The following is an 18,328-nucleotide window of genomic DNA, read 5'->3' as shown; positions in this document are numbered from 1 at the left end:
CATTACAAGACATAACTACTGGATAAAAGCTAAGTAGAGTTTAAGACTGAAATATTCTAACCTTACTATTAAAATGCACCAAAATTATAATTGTAAATCATCTGGAATCTTACCTACTACATATAATTCAGCGTATCTATGATGACATTCCCTATTTTGATGACAACAGTACAATGCGTTATAGAAGAAATTTCCTCTAGGTTTTGTTGCTTTCAAGTTGAAAAGAGTAACTTTGCTTACGCGATCATTCACAAGCGTATACTGACTTTCTGGGATTTCTTCTGCTAAATTCAGCCACCAAACAATCTTCCTTGACAATACGTTCTTGTTTTTGTTTTTATAGATGCAATGAAATGAAACATTAGAACCAACACTGGTCAGTATCTTAGAAGGGAAGTACAAGACTTCAGCTACAAGGAAGGAAAAAAGTCCATTGAGATCAGAATCAGAACAACAACAAAACATATGTCAATAGAAAATCTTTATTATCCAGTTGTATTTCTAAATCACCTACTTCTTCCAGCTTGATTATTATTAATCGTTACAGGGCAGAGGAGCAGAAATAGGCCGTTGACTGTCTCCTCCTATAACTGATGTCTGTAAATTCTGATAAAAATAATCTTTAATATCCCTAGGCAAACAGGAATTAAATGAGCAGAAAATCACTGGGGAGTAGAGTGAAAAACAATGCACAGCAGCATAAGTGAAACAGAGTCATATAGGCTTTTGTAAATTAAATCTTGGGAAACTAGATCAACACTGCTACTTCATACTCAGCCCACTTTTTTTTTAAGGCATCAGGTCCAACTAAATGAGTGTGTTTATCCACTTTTGAAAAATCATCTTATTTGAATGCTGCAAGAAGTACTTGGAGCCTAGAAAGAGTTAGCCTCTGCAGCACAACTCACCAGTGCATACACCACAGATGTTAAAATTGTAAAATTGTCCTCAGGTAGAAGTGAGAGAAAATCCAATTGAGTGAAGAGCAATGTTTAGGTTTAAAAAATATATATATCCAACTCTCTGAACCGTGAAAGGATGTCGAAGGCATATGCTAGCTGAACCATGACTGTAATACTGGAACATAGGCTTTGAGAGATTTGCGATTCAGAAGCACAGAAAAATCAAGCTTTCCAATAGTTAGTAATCCTGCTCCTATTAAAGTCACCAGGAGATTAATCTCTAAAAAAATGCTTTACAATCTGAACAACGTAGTTGATACCAAATGGTAGCAGTGATTCAATAAGCAATTCACCTAGGCATAAAGACACTGATTTTGCAAAGCACGTACACATGCATAAGCTCAGCCTCCATCAGTCAAGTACTTTGGGAAGCTGCATGTGTTATACACTGGCTGAAAATGAACAGTTTGTCCAAGAGAGACCCAAAGCCAGCACCGAACTCCTTAACTGGCCAGGTTTGCTTTTTGCAGTTCAGGAACCACCTCAGATATTTTCAGCATTTTTCCAAAACACAGGCCCTCTTAGATAGCAGAGAAGACCTAAAATACTGTCATTGTCAGAGACTTTCTTACTAAATATAAATCAGAACATGAAACTAGTCAGCTGTACAAACATGTAACTGCTTGATTTCAGCATATACTCTTCTGTCAGTAATGTGCACACCTGAATTCAAGGCAGCATTCCTGTTAACAACTGCCAGCTGTGCTGCACACTCCACTGTTCTTCCACTGGCTCATCCCAACATTGGCCATTGGGAACATATGTCAATTTGAGCCTCCTGCAGTGAAGAAATTACTCTCTCTACGCTGAATTAGGCTTATCACAATGGGGTTATTTTGCTGATGAGATGTATGTTTAATACAATTGCATATCCCATAACAGGATTACAAAAAATAAATAAATCTAACAGTATCTACCTCTTTTACATATGTACTTGTTTCTCAACACGCTCAGAAACCTCTTCTGAAAATAAGAGTGTATGTGTACATGAGAGAACATTACTCTGTTTTGCCTACAGCTACCAGGTGTACACGTACGCACCTAGATACCAAAATGGGTTACATTAAATCTACAAACCCTAATCTGTATTCTGCACTTTTACTTCAGCTACAGAGCCTCGTGCTAAACTAAAAGTTAGAGAAAGCATTAGGAGAAAGTTTGGTTGTTTTTTTTTAAATTGAGTAGAAAGTTAAACACTGCTGTCTTTTGAAATGGAAAAGCCCTTAGAAAAAGAGCTTCTGGGTCTGAACAGGTGCTTGGTGAGCAAGCAACAGGGCACACACGGAGGTGTCATGAAGCTGACTGTGCAGTCTCCATGCATTAATCATTCCATGCAAATTTTGTGCCAAGCAAAGAGTAGGATCTCAGGTAAAGTTATGTCGGAAGAGATGCAGCAGGTTAAAGAGTTTCCAGAGGAGTTTTCAGCCCAAATCACGCACATAGTGTAGTGCACCTCCCTGGATAACATACTCACATACAGTGATTCCACAAAACAAAACAAACTGGAAAATCTATCGTATTCTGAAAGCCTACTTACTACGCAGGGTGACTGCACAAGACCTACCTCCCAATTTCAGATTATATGGTGTGCTCCAGTCACTCCAGAACCCTGGACCATAACGATTCTTGCACCGCACTTGAGCGAAATAGGAGGAATCAAGCAGCGGATTGTCTATGGCCAGCGAGGTGTTTAAAGCAACTTGAACCACCTAGTGGATTATCAGAAGCCATTACTACCACATAATAATTTAGGAAAAAGAAAGGGAAAAGCAGAGGGACAGAGCTGAGCTGACTCACCTGCCAGCCGTTTTGACCTGCGTTTCCAGAGATGTTCACTTCGTACTGGAGGGGATATGGCATCAGCACGGGGTCAGACCAGCAGATCTTCACTTCACCTTTCTCTGTCATTTCTAGATGCAGGTTCAGAGGAGGTTCAGGCTTTACTGCGGACAAATTAATTGACAAGTTTACAACTAACCTCACTGCCTGTGACTGCTGGCTGTAATGATTTACCAATTCTGAAATTTCTTTAAGTTCAGTTTTCAAGAGTTGCTCTACAGATAACGTGTGACAGAGCAATGTCATGTAATATTACTGGGACGTGTACTCCTACAGCTCCCCTGGGGTTCACTGAGTAAGAGCCTGCACCTGGCAATACTGGGCTAGATACAAAGTGGCCACTCTTTGATTTCTTTGCTCAAGTCACCTCATTCAGGTGGTATTACTGGAACCTGACTCAGTTTACTGTACTGAAAATAATAGCAGTTGTTCAAATTCAGTATACTAAGTCAGAACTTATTTTTTTTATTACTCCTCCATATCCTCTATACCATCTCAGTGCAATTAACTTACTAAAGACCTGCAGAAATGACTGATGTGGGTGGAGGCTCATAGCTTTTAAAACAAAAAAGTCGTAACTTTTACATCACACTTTTGTGCATCTTACAATATAAATCGTTTTCTCATTCTGCTGCCACCTGTTCTACTGATATATTACCTAAGTATTCAGATTTTCACTTTCCAACTATTTTTTAACTCAGCTAAATCTTGGTGAAGCACATTCCAATATTATGCATTTTTCAAATATACTTCACTAAGCAGACCAATTTAATAATATCATTTTTAAACACTGGCAGGCTTGACTCTGAATTTTTAATTTTTTCCTGTGGCATTACTTAAAAGCAACATGATATATGTGCAACCTCTCACCTTCAAAACTATCCCACCCAGAGACTTTTAGCTTTCTCTCTCTGCAAAGCACATCAGTTAGAAAGAAGTTTATAAAAATTCTATTTTTTCCCCCTCAGCTGACAGTGCCTACCTTTTTGAACTTTGCCAAGATCTGTAATAACTGTGCATACTGGAGAGCAACACCTATCAAATTCATTATGTCAGTAGGGTTTTCACTTGATTAAATATTAGAGGACTGTTTTTCAACTTGGAAAGTGCTGGAATTGTACGTGTAAGGAAGAAAGCATCAGAACAACAGAGCTGCTTGAGAGAAGAGAGAGTCTTAACTGCAAAGTAAGATCAAGAACAGTTTTTTTTCTTCCTCACTTTTTAATTTAAGTCCTCAGCAACACAGAAAGTTAACCTCCACCACTGCCCCAAACTCAGGCACAAAGAGGCCCCGGTTAGAAATAAAAGCTCAAGTATGTTGAAGGCTGTTGTCCTTACTGACAAGGACAGTGTCTTTGTCTGTGACTGACTGTGGTTTTGTACTAGACCTTTAACGTGAGTTAGACAGCTAAGAAATGTGTACGGTACCATCCTGAACAATTGAGACAGCACCAGCAAGTCTTTTCCTGTTCTGCCTGTGCACTCCTTCTCCACAAAAGACATCCTGCTCCCCACTAAAAAAAAAACATTTAAAATGTAGGTAATGCTTACCGATGTCTATGGGCTTGACTGCCATCAAAGGTGACCAAAGAGGTGTTACCCCAGTCACAATCTTCAGCCACATGATGTAGGTGTAGTTGAGTCTTGGAGATGGCACGCAGCATTCACACTTGCCATACTCACTGCAGCCACACCGAGCAGCCACGGCAGTCCCCTTTAGAGAGCTCGTAGACGCATCTCCCAGCGGCAGATCCGATCTACAAAGTAAAACAAACAAACAGAACAACAACAAAAAAATGGATTTTTTTCTCAACGCTATTTCAATAGAGGAGATTTATCCTCTGGGTAAAGTTTATTTAAAAAAAAAAAACAAACACCTGTAATGAAAAAAGTTAAAAAGACAGTAATTGTAACTAATTGTATTTGCTTTGCTGTTTCTCCCTTTTTAAATGGTTTAAAGCAGTTAAGATGATTTAATGAAAAGTATTCCTAAGGACTGACCTTAAAACAAATGCATTACCATACTAGATGAGACCTGTAGTTCAGTCAGACTAGTTTCCAAATCCCGGTGGTAACCATTACTAGATACTCCTTGAGCACACAAAGTTAGTCACCCTACCCTGGACTAAATGCAGCTCTCTGCCACTCCCACAGAGATTTCATTTGAAATCCTACTTGTGGGGCACCAAAATAAAATCTAAACAAATGTAATGTTCATTCTAGCTTCTGCTACCATTAAACATTATAAGTAATATAGTAGATAAAATCTCTTATTCAAGTGAAAAACAGTATTTGTAATAACAACGGGCTAAAGAACTTCACCATTCAGAACATACTTTAGTACTAATTTTCAACAACTTATATTATTCAGGAAAAAAAAAAACAGACACCTGTGTTCTCCAGAATTATTAATTCTGTGCTGATGTTTTCTAGAAACAAATTTTTTCATCTATTTACTGTATAAAGTGCTCTACGTAGGAATGCAGGCACAACCAGAAGAAAATCCAGTGGGTCCGTACCAGGCACGTCTTTCACCCCTTCGTGACAGAAACTACCAAGGTCTCACTTGTATACTGAAGGCTTCTCCAACACCTCGCTGCTTCTCCAGGCAACTATGCAAAGCAGAGGAAAATTCTAAGCCACTTTACCAGATGCACTCCCAGGGGAAGATAGCCAGATACTGAGAAAGAAGTTAATGACCTCTGCATTTCAGCGAGCTGGCAAGACACAGGGACCACCTCACAACACCGAGTTTGGGATAAGAGTGGATCAGCGGATGACAGCTTTCTGAGGGGCCCCCACATCACCTCATTCCAAATTGCTAAGCCAGGACTAAACACACGAGTCTCGATTACAAGCAGAACAACAGAAAGCCAAAGTATTTTGGAGAACAGCTACAGCGAGGGATTGCACGAGCCGCCTGTCATCTCCAGTTTGGCTGCAGACGGATCCAGCCACAGAATAACCATTGTTCCCAAACTGCAAATACAAACTGTAGAGGAGTTTATGCTTATACAGCCCTCAGAAGTTCAGGAGAGGTCGGCGTCCTCATTCAGTAGGGTGAGAGGAGGAACTCTGGATAAACTTAAAACAAAGCAACAGGCTGTTAAAAAATGGAGTTTCCTACGAGACTTGCAGCACACAGAGAGCTATAAATCCTAGTTCAGGAAGCACTTCACATCTCACAACAGTAGCCACATCCAACTTGTTGTGGGGGGGAGGCAAGGCAGAGGGCTTAGCAAATACACAAGTGCGTACTGCTGTCCTCATTCACTTTTATAGCGCTGGCTGGGGAATCAGAGAGATTTGCCTTGGCACTGAGGGATGAGCAAAAAAAAACAGACAGGTACTAAACACACCGACTTTTGTGAATGGATTGTAAGTGCCCACCTCTGACATTCAAGAGAAAACTAATGAACTGAAGTTAAGCTTTCCACAGCTTACAGAGAAGGGAAGGAAAACGTGCAAAGACGATGTGAGATGTGACTAAGACGGAAACAAGTGGCTAAAGCACAAGACACAACAGGAGAAAAAAATGTAATAATGCTTGCCCTGAGCCACAGCGTAATTAACATGGGCATATGTCCAACGCCTGCTTTTCTCTTCTACTCCAAGCGTCGTTTTCAGTTGTGCAGGGACAGTTCTTTTAGTCAACACATTAAGTTAAGGCCTCCCAGATGTTTTCACACATACTTCAGAAAGTGCTGATATTTTTGCTAAATTAATCTGTGGCCCTGTACTGAATTTTTAGACTTTAAATGAGAAGCTGAAAAATCTCTCTCCAGAAGTTCAAATTATTTCTTGCAACTGGAACATCTGACTGAAAACAAAGGGTCAGAATTGTTTTAGAAGAGATACAAGAAATACAATTCTCCTATTTTCAAGAAAGGTACAACAGCACGTTTGGGTAGCTACGTTAAGGCCTGCCAGAAGTGAGGTCACCACTGCAACACTGCTTTCAGTATTTCTCTATACTGTGCTTGTGCAAGTGCAATCTTTATTAGGAACTGATGGAGCAAGGCTGTCTGGGGTTCTATGGACTTTCAATAAGTATATATAAACGCACGTGAAATATAGTAGCTCTAGGTCGACACTTCTTTGAACAAGCTGCCCCTTACCATCACAGGACATCTGATGGCTGCCTAGCTCACGAGATGCCAAGTCTCTAAGGAAAGGTTCGTATTCTCCAGCTAAGGAACACTCCACATATAAATGATGTGCTCAACCGAGGCATCAGGAGGTAAATTGTGTGATTTCTCCTTCAGAACACAGGAGCCTAGGCCCAGAAGTCAAGCAGTGCCCCACAGGTACTGCGAACAGGTCAGAAACACGAGCACACCCTATACATCACCATCCACCGAAAGGGCAAATTATAGGCAGCGCTCAAAATTCAACCGGGAGCATTCATCTGTGTCACTGCAAAAGCATCCCCAAGGCTAAGTGATTTCAGTTAATGTAATTACCATCAAGGTTTGCAGCATTCCTAGAATACATGCAACTGGAAAGATCATTCACTTTTGGGAGACAATTAACCTAATTTGTCTCATTATGTTTCAGAATAATCTTTCTCCTCCCAAAGACACGCTGCCGGGGAAGGTAAGAGCTCCATCACAGCACTGTTTCAGACAGAACAAAACATTTTCTATTCAAAGTAACTTGGTATTACTACAAGCAGGCAAACTGTGGATGTGTAAAATAAAAAATACACACCTCTAATCCTGAAAAACTTAAAACTGCTGAGGACTCAAACTTTGTGATTCTTCTAGGTCATTATTTTCATACATTGCTTGTCTTATATGTGAGAATTCTGGCCTAAGCTCCAGACTCCCAGGGAGTACCACATGCCAGGAATGCATATTTTTAAAACTGGGAATGTTTTCAAGGTATTTTGGCTCATGCAAATAAAATGTTAAGGTATCAGCAAGCCAAGAGGGGAAGCTGTCACCTTAACACAATCTGAAATGCTTTGCTAGCTGTTCCCCCAGAACACAGGGACCCTAAAAGAAAAATATTAATGTTAAGTCCTGGAACTGAAACATGTTCTCTGGTGTCAGGGACTGCACTGCATTTTGCCTTTTCAGCTAAAAGTAATCAAATGCAGAAATGCCACAAGTACTCTAGGGAGCCTTTAGGGCCTCCTCTCATAAATCGCACGATAGTTACTGAATTCCCTTCATGATACAAAGAACCTCTTCATACCAGCTGGGACCTGAATCTGCTGTTCCAGGGATGTTAGCCATACCCCAAAAAATCAATATACAGATTACTATGCTAGGATTACTGGCTGAGATTTTTCTGCTGCAGTTGAGACCGAATGGAACAGAGGTGAAGTCAGATCTGCTTCTCCCACAAACACACATGTAGCGGTATGCCACAAAGCACAGTGAGGAACACTCAAAGTAGGAACCCACTCAAAATCTGGTTTCAGCTTTAACGCGTGATGCCAATTAAACAACCACACTTATTATCAATTAATAGTGTTGCTTCCTACACTGACTACAGATATAAATTTGTGGTAAGTGGTATCTGTCATCCAGTTCTGTATTTTAAACAGAAGTTCTCACCTGCAAATTCAGCACGGCCAACTACTTATACTTAGCTTGTTTCCTGAAGAAATTCAGTCTGCATGTCCACACTATTCCTTCCAACCCACCAATAATGCAGGAGAAAGTGTGGTTTTGGAAGTGGAATCAAATAGATCAATTTACAATCAAATCAGACAGGTTCTGTATCAAAGATGTGCCCACCCCCCAGTCAGGACGATTACCATGTACTGCCATCACATGGAGTATTTATGACGGCGACAACTACGCAGGTGAGTGCTGCTCAGCAGCACCGGTGTGATCACAGCAACATTTAATACAATGCCAAGTCACATAATTACTTTGAGAGAACATTATGGTCAAAAGCATCAAAAAGGCAGAACCAAGATCACAGCTTTAGAATTAAGCAAGTGTAAAAACAAAGATATTTTAGCAAGTCCATAGGGATGTCACTAAAGCATTTCAAGAAGCACAGAAAGAACAGAGGAGAGGGGCCCTCCAAGCTTATCGTTTCTCATTCAAAAATAGAACCACATGCTTTCCTCTGCACTGCCTTTGATTACTTTGAGATAAGGCAAGGTATAAACTGCATCATCTGCTTGTAAAGCTAATGCTACTAATGTGCTGCAAGCCTGGGAGACTAATGCTGATGTTTTTGAAAATGCTTTCGGATTTCTAATGCCAACAGTGAGAAATTTAAGTCTGTACTTACACAGCATATAAAAGATTAACCTTCAAATCAGGTCCCAAGTGTAGCTTCAAAAACCGGAGGCTACAAACTAACAGATCCAGCGTGCCTTTAATCCAACATTCAATGTTCCAATTTGAATCTAAACAAAAGGAAGAGAGAAAACATTTCTGAACTATATTAAAAGCAAAGAACAAGTGAAGAGCCAGAGTACAATTCCCTAAAAAAGAGACAAGTAACAGATACTCGTGAAGGCAAGGCTGGACCCCACATATGCAAAAGTGTATAAATAGTCCTTTTTTGAACTGGGGACCAGTATACAACCTTAAACACAGAAAAGGCTAACCACTCGTACGGTAACAGCCTGCTGCATTCTGATTATTAGAGAGGGAATATATTTTACATAGCCACAGGGACGAGGCAACAAGGCAAAGTAAGAAATGAAGCTGCTGCTGCTTGAAGATTTTGCTGCTAACACGTACGGCCTCTGTGTGGCTGCACTGTATACACTCTGTTCACACATGCGGTTGTACGGCATACACATCTGCAGCACATTTCATGTGGCAGTCTTTAAAAGAGATTTTTTTCCCATGGGACAACACTTATAAAACAGAATTCTACTCTGCCTAAGTCAGCAGACCACCAGGTCCCTATGTTGCTCGCATAGTGTGGTTTACAGAAGGAGAAAGACAGTCTAGGAAAAGTAATTCCATCAAATCCATGTACAGATATTTACTAAGGCACAGCAATCTAGTCAGGGAAGATGGCACTTGCTGTCCTCCTCCCATCTCCTCCATCCTGAAGGAGTTTAAGGCCCACATCCACCAAAAAAAAAAAAAAAAATCAAACTCTTTTCCACAGCATCTAAACACCTGTGAAGATCTGGGCTTGCGTCCTCATAAGCAGTGCTACCTGTTCAAAGGGAAAAAAAATAGTTGTCTTTCTACAGAAATGCCGAATGAAGTATGTGCTATTACCATGTTCTTTTGCCTTCCACTGCAGTCTTCTGATATATTATACTATGCTGTTTGCTCTGGATAAAAATTAATACCTATTAAAACAAACAACAAAAAGCTACTAAAAACCCGAAACACAACAACCTTTTTTTTGGAGAACAACTAACTTACCATGCCTTTGACTGAAAAACCTACCTCTTTCCTGAGAAGCAGAGATGCTTATTTCTGAAGGAATAAACATCCTTGGCTGCATGCTTGCTCTGTACAAAGAACAATCGATGTTGTTATCACTCCAAAGGCAACACAGAAAACTTTCTTCATTCATTAGCAAGGGAGGGTTGGTTTCAGCAGCTCCACGCTCTCTCCTCAAACCAGACCAGCTCTCTACAACTCCAGCAGAGAAAGGACTCAAAACTGTCTCATTCAGCAACATACAGGGTAATGTGAAGTTCCTGGGAAGAATCTGATGGACCATACAACGGGCAACTGCTGCGTGAATGAAGTCTGCAAATAAAAAGACAAAGGAAAAGATACCAAAAATAAAGGTAAAAGTTCTTATCACTTGACAATGAAGGGAGTGGCTGACGTTATACAGAGACTTTCATTACAGAAGAAAAAATATCAAATCAATCCCAGGGGCTTATCTCCTCCGAGCTGGAAAGAAAAATTTTGAAAACCATCCCCCAGGAACTGGTGTCACAACTGCCAAATGCCAGCTTCCTCTCCCAAAGTCACTACAATGAACATTTTGTTTTCTCAACTTCTTCAAATAGGTCAAGATCAAGACTGTAGGGGAAGCATCACTTTGGGGGTAAACTGGCTTCTATTAATTCAAGATACGCCACATCCTAATTCTAAACTCACACACTTTGCTGGGACTTTTGCAATCCATCTCTTAATAACATGGTGCCATTACTGCAGCAAAAAATAATCCCACTGTAAATGTAACACAGTCACGTTGTAACTGTTAAATTCCACAGAACAGTATTACCAGAAGATACGACTGGACGCAACTATGCAACACCAGAGCATTATCTGGGAAATGAGATGTAGGAAAAAAATGGTCACAGAATCAACGATCTTTCCATCAGACTTAGATTCTTCAAAATAAAAGCGCTCCGACCGCAGCCGTAGCTCTTGTTGGTAAGCCATGGCTTGAATTACGCTAACAGTGATTTTGAGAGTGATGAACGTATCGCTTTTGGAAACAGCTTACTGTAAAACACTGAATGAATTCCAAAGATTAAAGCTCCAGTTACAGAAAGGCGTGAGGCTGATTTGCGCACTTCTTTGCTTTTAGCTTTCCACTCAGTTAGGGCATAAATATTTTAAAACTCTCATTAGATAGAAATTAATTCATACTCTATGCCTTGCAACATCTAAAATAATAATAAAAATTTGTCTCTAGCACTGTTCGATTAATAGTGCATAAGCTTAATGTAAAAATACAAAATGAAAGGTTTTTAAAAGTAGATGCACGCTACATTAAAAGCGGACACCATGTCACTATGCAGCGCGTTGAAGTGATTCGTTTTGTCTTTACATGGATTTTGTGATGCCAGGCTCCTGAAGGGTTCTGCTCTTTTCTCCTCTCTCATTTAAAAGAGTTTGTGCCTCTGTAAATATCAGCTTCATTAGGCTCCCTGGCACCATGTGGAGGATTCAGTTGACTGAACAGACTATTAGTCCAAAATACATGATTAAAAGAAGAACAAATGAGTAAGTGACGTGACTGCCTACGAAGCAGGACAGTTAACCAACATACTGCCCAATTCACGGAGTCAATTGAGGGGTGCGAAGAGATTCCTGCCAAGTCACCTTTCTCCTAAAAAACATACTCTCCCCTCTCTTATCCCACTATCAATACCACTGGATTAATTAAATTCCGTAAATCAAAATGTATGCAGCTACTTGCCATTTCCACAGACGTGTTTAAAAATAAAAGAATTACAATACAGAATGTTTAGCATAGGCTTGCTACAGCTCTTAAAGGCCTGATATCACAGCATGCGTTAAGAACACTTCCCTGCTCCAGACGGAACTGTTTCTCTGTGGCACGGACACATGGGAGGCCATCACACATGGATCTGCCTCTCGAGTAGAGGTGTATTTAAGTGCCTGGGTTAAGAGAGCTACAAAGATGCTAACCACTGGTATTTGCTTATTTGGACACAGAGATGGCCAGTCAATAGATGCACTGATTTTCTGTCATTGCAGGCCACCCGTTAGTGACACAACAGCTCTGAAGCCTAATGGAAACCCCCTGAAGCATCCAGGTTTTCTAATGAAAAGGTACACAACATCTTTAGATTACGTAAGGTATTTGAAAGAAGAATTTGTCATCAACACAGTATTTGACACTGTACGTACACTGTCTAATGATTTCTTCATCTTTCATGAAAATAAAAGATACAGATTTTGAAACTAACTTCGTCGGATCATGGTACCTGCTTTCTCCATGAACATTATCATCAAGTCTTTAAGTAGCTCTTTTTTCAATCAAAAAAAAATGAAAGGCAAATACCATCTGTCCCTGAACAGCATACACCAATATTGCTGTGGACATTTCGCAACTAGAAAAACAGCTTATTACATTCGTCAACATTTACAGTAAATTGAGCACCTTTTAACAGCATTGTGCACATGAAAGAAAATGTCAGCCACCAAAAAAAGCAAAGCTCAAACTCAAAGTGACGCCTTGGTACACTGAACTAAACAGAAACCTTGCGGTTCCAATGGAACCTGGGTTTTCCCATCTGCTTTTGGGCTTACTAGGCTTGTTCCTTGCTAGGAACAAAACTCGTGTGAACTTCTCATCTTCCCAAATTTTGAGTGAGGCATTCATTTGAATGCATTTTGACCCACCAGATATATTCCATTGATGTATCCTGATCTCACAGATCAACTGCGCTGCTTTTTGGGATAACGTACAAACGCACAGCCCCGAGAGTATCAACATTTCAGCTCTGCACAACGATAAATCAGGACCTTTGCACATACTAGCAGAATATTGTGATAAGATCCTAATGCAGTAATATGACTTGAAACACCACCGCAGAACAGAAATCGGGAGTACTCTTCATTCTAAACAATTCCCAACAGATTTATTTTTAACACTGTTAACTTACCCAACAGCACAGCCGTGGTCAGAATGACTTGCCAATACATCTTGTTTTGAAGAGCCAGTCTGAAAAACATATAGAAAATTAACTGAGAATGATAATTATCATTAGGGTTTCATTACAGTGCACTTCTTTTTCTTTGGTCTTCACACCTTTACAACAGAAAGCAACAACAAAATCAGAATGTCACATAATAAAACTCATCAACATTGCTTAGCATACCAATTAAATATCAACGCAGCTTTTCTTACATCCTTAGAGCTATATAGCACCTTATTCCTCCAGGCTGACTGTTGGTCACTTTCTGGGTTTGGTAATCTGAACGGCACTATGAACCTAAAACATAAAAATGCCCAAGGGGTACTCAAGTATCTCTTCCCCCAAGAAAAGAAAAAAAAAAGAGTGCAGCATACACAAAAGCACCCAAACATCAGTTTGGTGAAGAGTCTACTAAACTTTACACTAATGTTTAAATACTTTTCTTTCATTTGAGGTACTTTGTTCTTTTTGATTTTCACACTTTAGCCACACAAATTCTGTTGAAGCCCAAATATAAGCATTTTTATACTTTAAGAAACAGTTTGACAGAGGATATCAGACTAAAACATGCAGAATTTGGTTGCCTTTGTAGTTAACTAGAACTGGATGATCAGTAAAATTTACAGATCGAGTCCGACGGAGAATGTTGTGGCAAGAACTAAGATTCAGGGAGTCCCTCCAAAGGCGTTCTCATTCCTTACATAATTTTGAGAACAATTTCCTCGAGACCGTCGATGCTGCCAAGAGAGCCGGTGCCAACGTATGTAATCCCCTGGCCTTTCGGTTTGGGGCAGCACGCACTGCACCACGCGGCGCTGCACGATGATACGTGGTCTCGGGAGCTGCATGGAAGCAAATTGCCGCGGTGGTGGAGGAGCAGGAGGGAAGCAGCAGGGCACTCCCCGCTCTTCTGGCCTGCGCAGAAGGTGAGAAATCCTCGTTGCCTCACCCCGGGCAGAGCCCCAGCAAAGCCACCGCGGGGCAGAGGGGCACCAGCACAGGGGAACCGGTGGCTGCTAATAAAGCCAAGGGGTTTGGCTGCGGAAAGGAAAGCTGCTCTGTGCCCAGACTACACCCAGAACTATCCCTCCTCTCCCTTAAGTCCCCGCCAGAGACTAACCCGATCATGCAGGGACCCTGACGCTGCTTTAAGCGTTGCCCATGGCTTAAAGCGAAGGCGATTTGCTGGGCATGGCTGTCTACCTGCAGCAGCAGAGCTCCGAGCAGGGCAGCCACAGTATTTCCGTAGTGTTGTCTCCCTGCGAGTTCTCTTACAATAAAAGCCCTTGGAAATTCAGGGGGCTGGAGCCAAGCTGTTCCTTCAGCACACGCTGTCCTCTTTTTGCTCTGAAAAATGAGTCAGTCCCGTCCACTTTTCTCCCCATTCACCCAGGTTATAATCAGACTACCTTTTAAGCTACATTTTGATCAATTAAAGAGGAAAGCTCAAGATTTCAAAGGCAGTGCTCCACAACCCCTACTTCGGAAGAAAATTTGCCTCTCAGCAGAGCTGTTATCAGGCCAGCCTTCCCTGTACATCTGCCATTAGCCAATTTCCTAATAAGCAAGCCATGAAGGCCAGCGGAATTAGACTAGCTACAGCCTTCTATTAGGCCTGCCATTTCACGAAGATACAGGCTGGGATTATTTCCAAAAGTCTATGATGAAAGTTACCTAGTTTTTTCAAAGTTTCTGACTGGAGGAAAAAAAAAAAAAAAAAGCTTTTAAAACAATTTACTTGGCTTAAACATATGCCATTCCCATTATTAAGTCTACGGTTTAATGAAAGCCAGTCCATCTTCCTCTTTTATAGGCGCAACAAAAATTTGCAGTTCATAGCTCAACCACTTCTCAGTAGGAACTGGCAGAGACCGCTTCTGTATGTTGTGCAAGAAAATCAGACCTACACACCAAAGGCTTATAAAGTTATTGGTATGTCATGGACGTTACTGAAAATGTCTTTAGAGCTCTCACTCTGAACACAAGTAAAATATTTCCACCAACAAAAGCTCTGAATGGTCCATAAAGTTACGGCCCATCAGTCGCTCTCCCGTTGCGAGATCCCACACTGAACGAAGCTAAAGCTGCCACCCAGGTACCTTAGCCCTTCTGCTCCTAGATGTTTAAAGAAAAGAACCTCTATTTCAGCAGCCATTCGCATTTCACTGTACTATTTCAAAGCAGAACGTGCAGCATCAGTGAAACACCATCTCTCACTTGTCCCCGGATGCAAGAAGGCAATACCTCGCACAGACTGAAAGGAAAGCAACCGCAGATGCCCAGGACCACGAACGCTTCAAAGAAGAAAGCTGTAGTTATGCAGCCTCCTGAAGATAACAGCATCTTCACTTCCTGCTGCCATATAAGCATCCAGATAGAGAAATCAAAGCGATTCTGATATCAGCACTAATTTAACCATAATTAACAATGTTTGGGCCAGAAGTCAAAAACATAGCTCAGACCACTTCAAGACGTTTTCTTTTTCTCTTGCATCGACGTAAGCGGATACCACAAAGCTGCTGCTTTTAACCTCTGGTCCCAACAATACGCACAAACAAAAACCAGTGCTGAGCGGGATCAAGAAAGCAACACAAACTACAAGGCATCGGCATGAGCTCCTTTTTGGTCCACTGAGCATCCCTCCTGGATGCTTTGCACAGGGGCTAGGTAAAAAATAGCTACCTGCAGGTAATGTCCAGGACACGACCAATGTCCTACTGGACTGGGCAGGAGTACTAAACACTTTTTCCAGTGAGAATATCGAATTTACCATAAATCCTAACTGCACTGTAAGAAAGACAAAAGTTTTACAAGAAGAGTTAAAGGAACTGGAAGTTTAATAAAGGAACATTATGAAACCTTGTAACTACAGCTCTGTCCTGGAGAGAGTTAACACAGCGAGGACAAATGGTTTTGTGCACGGTGGGGGAAGTCTCCACACAAATGGGAAGAATCAGGGCCTGATTTAACACATTGGCCATAAGATGCTGCAACCTGAAACCACCAACTTTGCTGCTGCGTAGAAGATGACATTTTCTAGTTTCTGACTCTCCCTCTCCATGCTCACTGATGCAGAAAAAACTTCAATTAGGGAGCGTTCAATGGGATTTTTGTCAAGGCAGGAAAACAAAACAGCAAATACAATAAGCGAGGAGTATGATAGTGAATATAAGGTCATCTGCTACAGGTGGGCTGAGAAGTCACACACTTCACTGGCATACTAGCATGGGAAACAGCTTCAGCACGGCCTGAAACATGGCTGGTGATCCACAAGCACCTGCTCAGTGGGCTCAGAAAAACATACTGAGAGTTTGCCCTTGCCCTCTGAAGCTGCCCTTTTCCTCTTGTTTTTCCCCCGCACAGTTTCTTACCTTGACAGCTTGCACTTCTGCGTGTCTCCCTCCTGAACTACACTCACACCGAAACCAAACCACAAAGTTAACGTGGGAAGAGGACTGCCGTACGAGGAAGGTGTGAGCATCAGCCCAGCCTGGCCGTGAGCGAGCAGCGCGCCCTGACACCACTGATCTCACCCTGAAGCTCTCACCCAGTCTCACAGGAACAGAGGGACGAGACGAGCAAACGCTGCGGGATCAGATCACAGGAACAGAGGGACGAGACGAGCAAACGCTGCGGGATCAGAGCCTCACATAGCAGCGGTTTGTCAGCGAGCAGTCTCAAACCTACAGAGAGTTACAGAAACTCAGCTGCCAGGATCACATATTTTCCCTCCAGTAATGTACCCACACACATATACAGAGTCTGAAGGGTTTTTTTTTTCCTTTTTCTTACTCCCATCCTCCCAAAAAAAACAACAACAGCTGCTAGTTAATGGGAAACAGGAACATAACACCGCGAGCATACAAACTGTCCCTGACTTTTGCAAGCTCTCTGCTACAGCTGTTTTTAACTATTCAAAAGCTCTCTATGATGCATACAAATATTTGAGCAGTAATGCCTCCATACAGCACCTTCTGGCCTGCTCTTTATGGGTGCTAAGGGGGTTTCCATTCCTGTGGGGTTCTGACGACACCCGTGATTTGTGGTCAACCCTCCTGGGCACGAATTTCTGTTGTCATTTAGCACAGTAGCAAGCAGCATAAATAAGGAGTTCAGAGCAAATGAGGCGCACAATAGCAATGAAAATTATTTGCATTGAAGTTTTTGCTTTTCGATCCCACCAGAGCTTTAACCGAGGCAAGTGGAGATGCCCACCTCCCCCCAGCAGACGCAGTAAGACCCGCGGCAGAACTACCCTTGTCTCCGGAGGCAGCAGCAGAAATCCCTGCTGAGGTAACAGGCTACAGGTCCGGTGGTGAAATCCAGCAGCAACACATCCCAAACATGCCCTAAACACGCCCCAGACAAACCCTGGAGCGGCTTCTCCCCTCGGCTGTGCTGAGGCTGCCCCCAGTTCGCGACACCCGCGGTGCCCCGACCCAGCTCCCCTCCAGCACCCACCGCAGCGCGGGATCCAGCGGCGGAGCCCTCACAACACCTCAGCAGAGCCCTCACACCCCGGCAGGGCACTCACACCACCTCAGCAAGGCACTCACACCCCGGCAGGTTTATCCCTCTTCAGGCGCTAAGGCTCAGGGGTGAAAGAGATAAAAGAGCAGAAAGGTCCGGCCGCGGGCTCCGTGCCGCCCGCTCCCGTCACGAACCGCCCCGCGGCTGCCCCAAGCGCCCCGCTCCCGGACCTGCTCCGCTTCGCTCCCGCGGCGCCGGTCCCGGTCCCGCTCCCGGCCCCGGCCCCGCACGGCCCCGCTCGGGGCGCAGGAGCCGCCCCGCCGCGGCCCCGCCTCGCCCTCCCGGCGGCCGGCCCGGCCCCACCTGCCTCCGGCTCCCCCCTCCCGGCCCGCCCCGGCCCCGGCCCCGGCCCCGGCCCCGCCGCCTCGCCTCAGGGACAAGATGTCGGAGGGGCCCCGTCAGCGCGGGGCGGAGCGGGACCGGGGTTTTCCCCCGGGCTTTTCAGCTGAATTTTCCTACGATGGCGGGGGCCCGAGGGAAAGTTTGAGCCCCACACAGCCCGCGGGAGGCCGGGGGTCTTCAGCCCACGGAGGCAGCGCCCGCCGCTGCCGGGGAAGGGCAGCGCGGCCGGGGGGAGGCTGACAAACTCCTGTCATAGCGGCTCCACGCGGCACGGGTACTAAGGAAAGTTAAGGGCGGTTCTTACTTC

General features: G+C 43.1%; 1 protein-coding gene across 12 annotated transcripts in view; it reads right to left on the bottom strand.

Annotated features, from left to right (window-relative positions):
• Window positions 1-17,959, bottom strand: part of LEPR (leptin receptor) — a 38,906-nt gene extending 20,947 nt beyond the window's left edge. For 2 of the 12 annotated variants that reach the window (XR_014587265.1, XM_083845703.1), the window contains exons 1-9: window positions 17,121-17,392; window positions 16,697-16,832; window positions 13,117-13,175; window positions 10,184-10,492; window positions 9,057-9,174; window positions 4,353-4,558; window positions 2,760-2,905; window positions 2,527-2,671; window positions 114-410 (exon numbers count right to left, since the gene is read on the bottom strand). Coding sequence is in view for 11 of the 12 variants with exons in the window: in XM_083845703.1 (XP_083701829.1) it covers window positions 114-410; window positions 2,527-2,671; window positions 2,760-2,905; window positions 4,353-4,558; window positions 9,057-9,174; window positions 10,184-10,492; window positions 13,117-13,175; window positions 16,697-16,832; window positions 17,121-17,250 (1,546 nt within the window). In the remaining variant the exon portion in view is untranslated. The other 10 variants (XM_083845704.1, XM_083845708.1, XM_083845707.1 and 7 more) reach the window with 10 other exon arrangements.
• Window positions 17,960-18,328: the final 369 nt, after the last annotated feature.

This window comes from Anser anser (genome assembly GCF_964211835.1).
Source record: "Anser anser genome assembly, chromosome: 8".
Classification (NCBI taxonomy): domain Eukaryota; kingdom Metazoa; phylum Chordata; class Aves; order Anseriformes; family Anatidae; genus Anser; species Anser anser.
The sequence above is the reverse complement of the archived record's forward strand: the minus strand, read 5'-3'. Positions and strand labels throughout refer to the sequence as shown.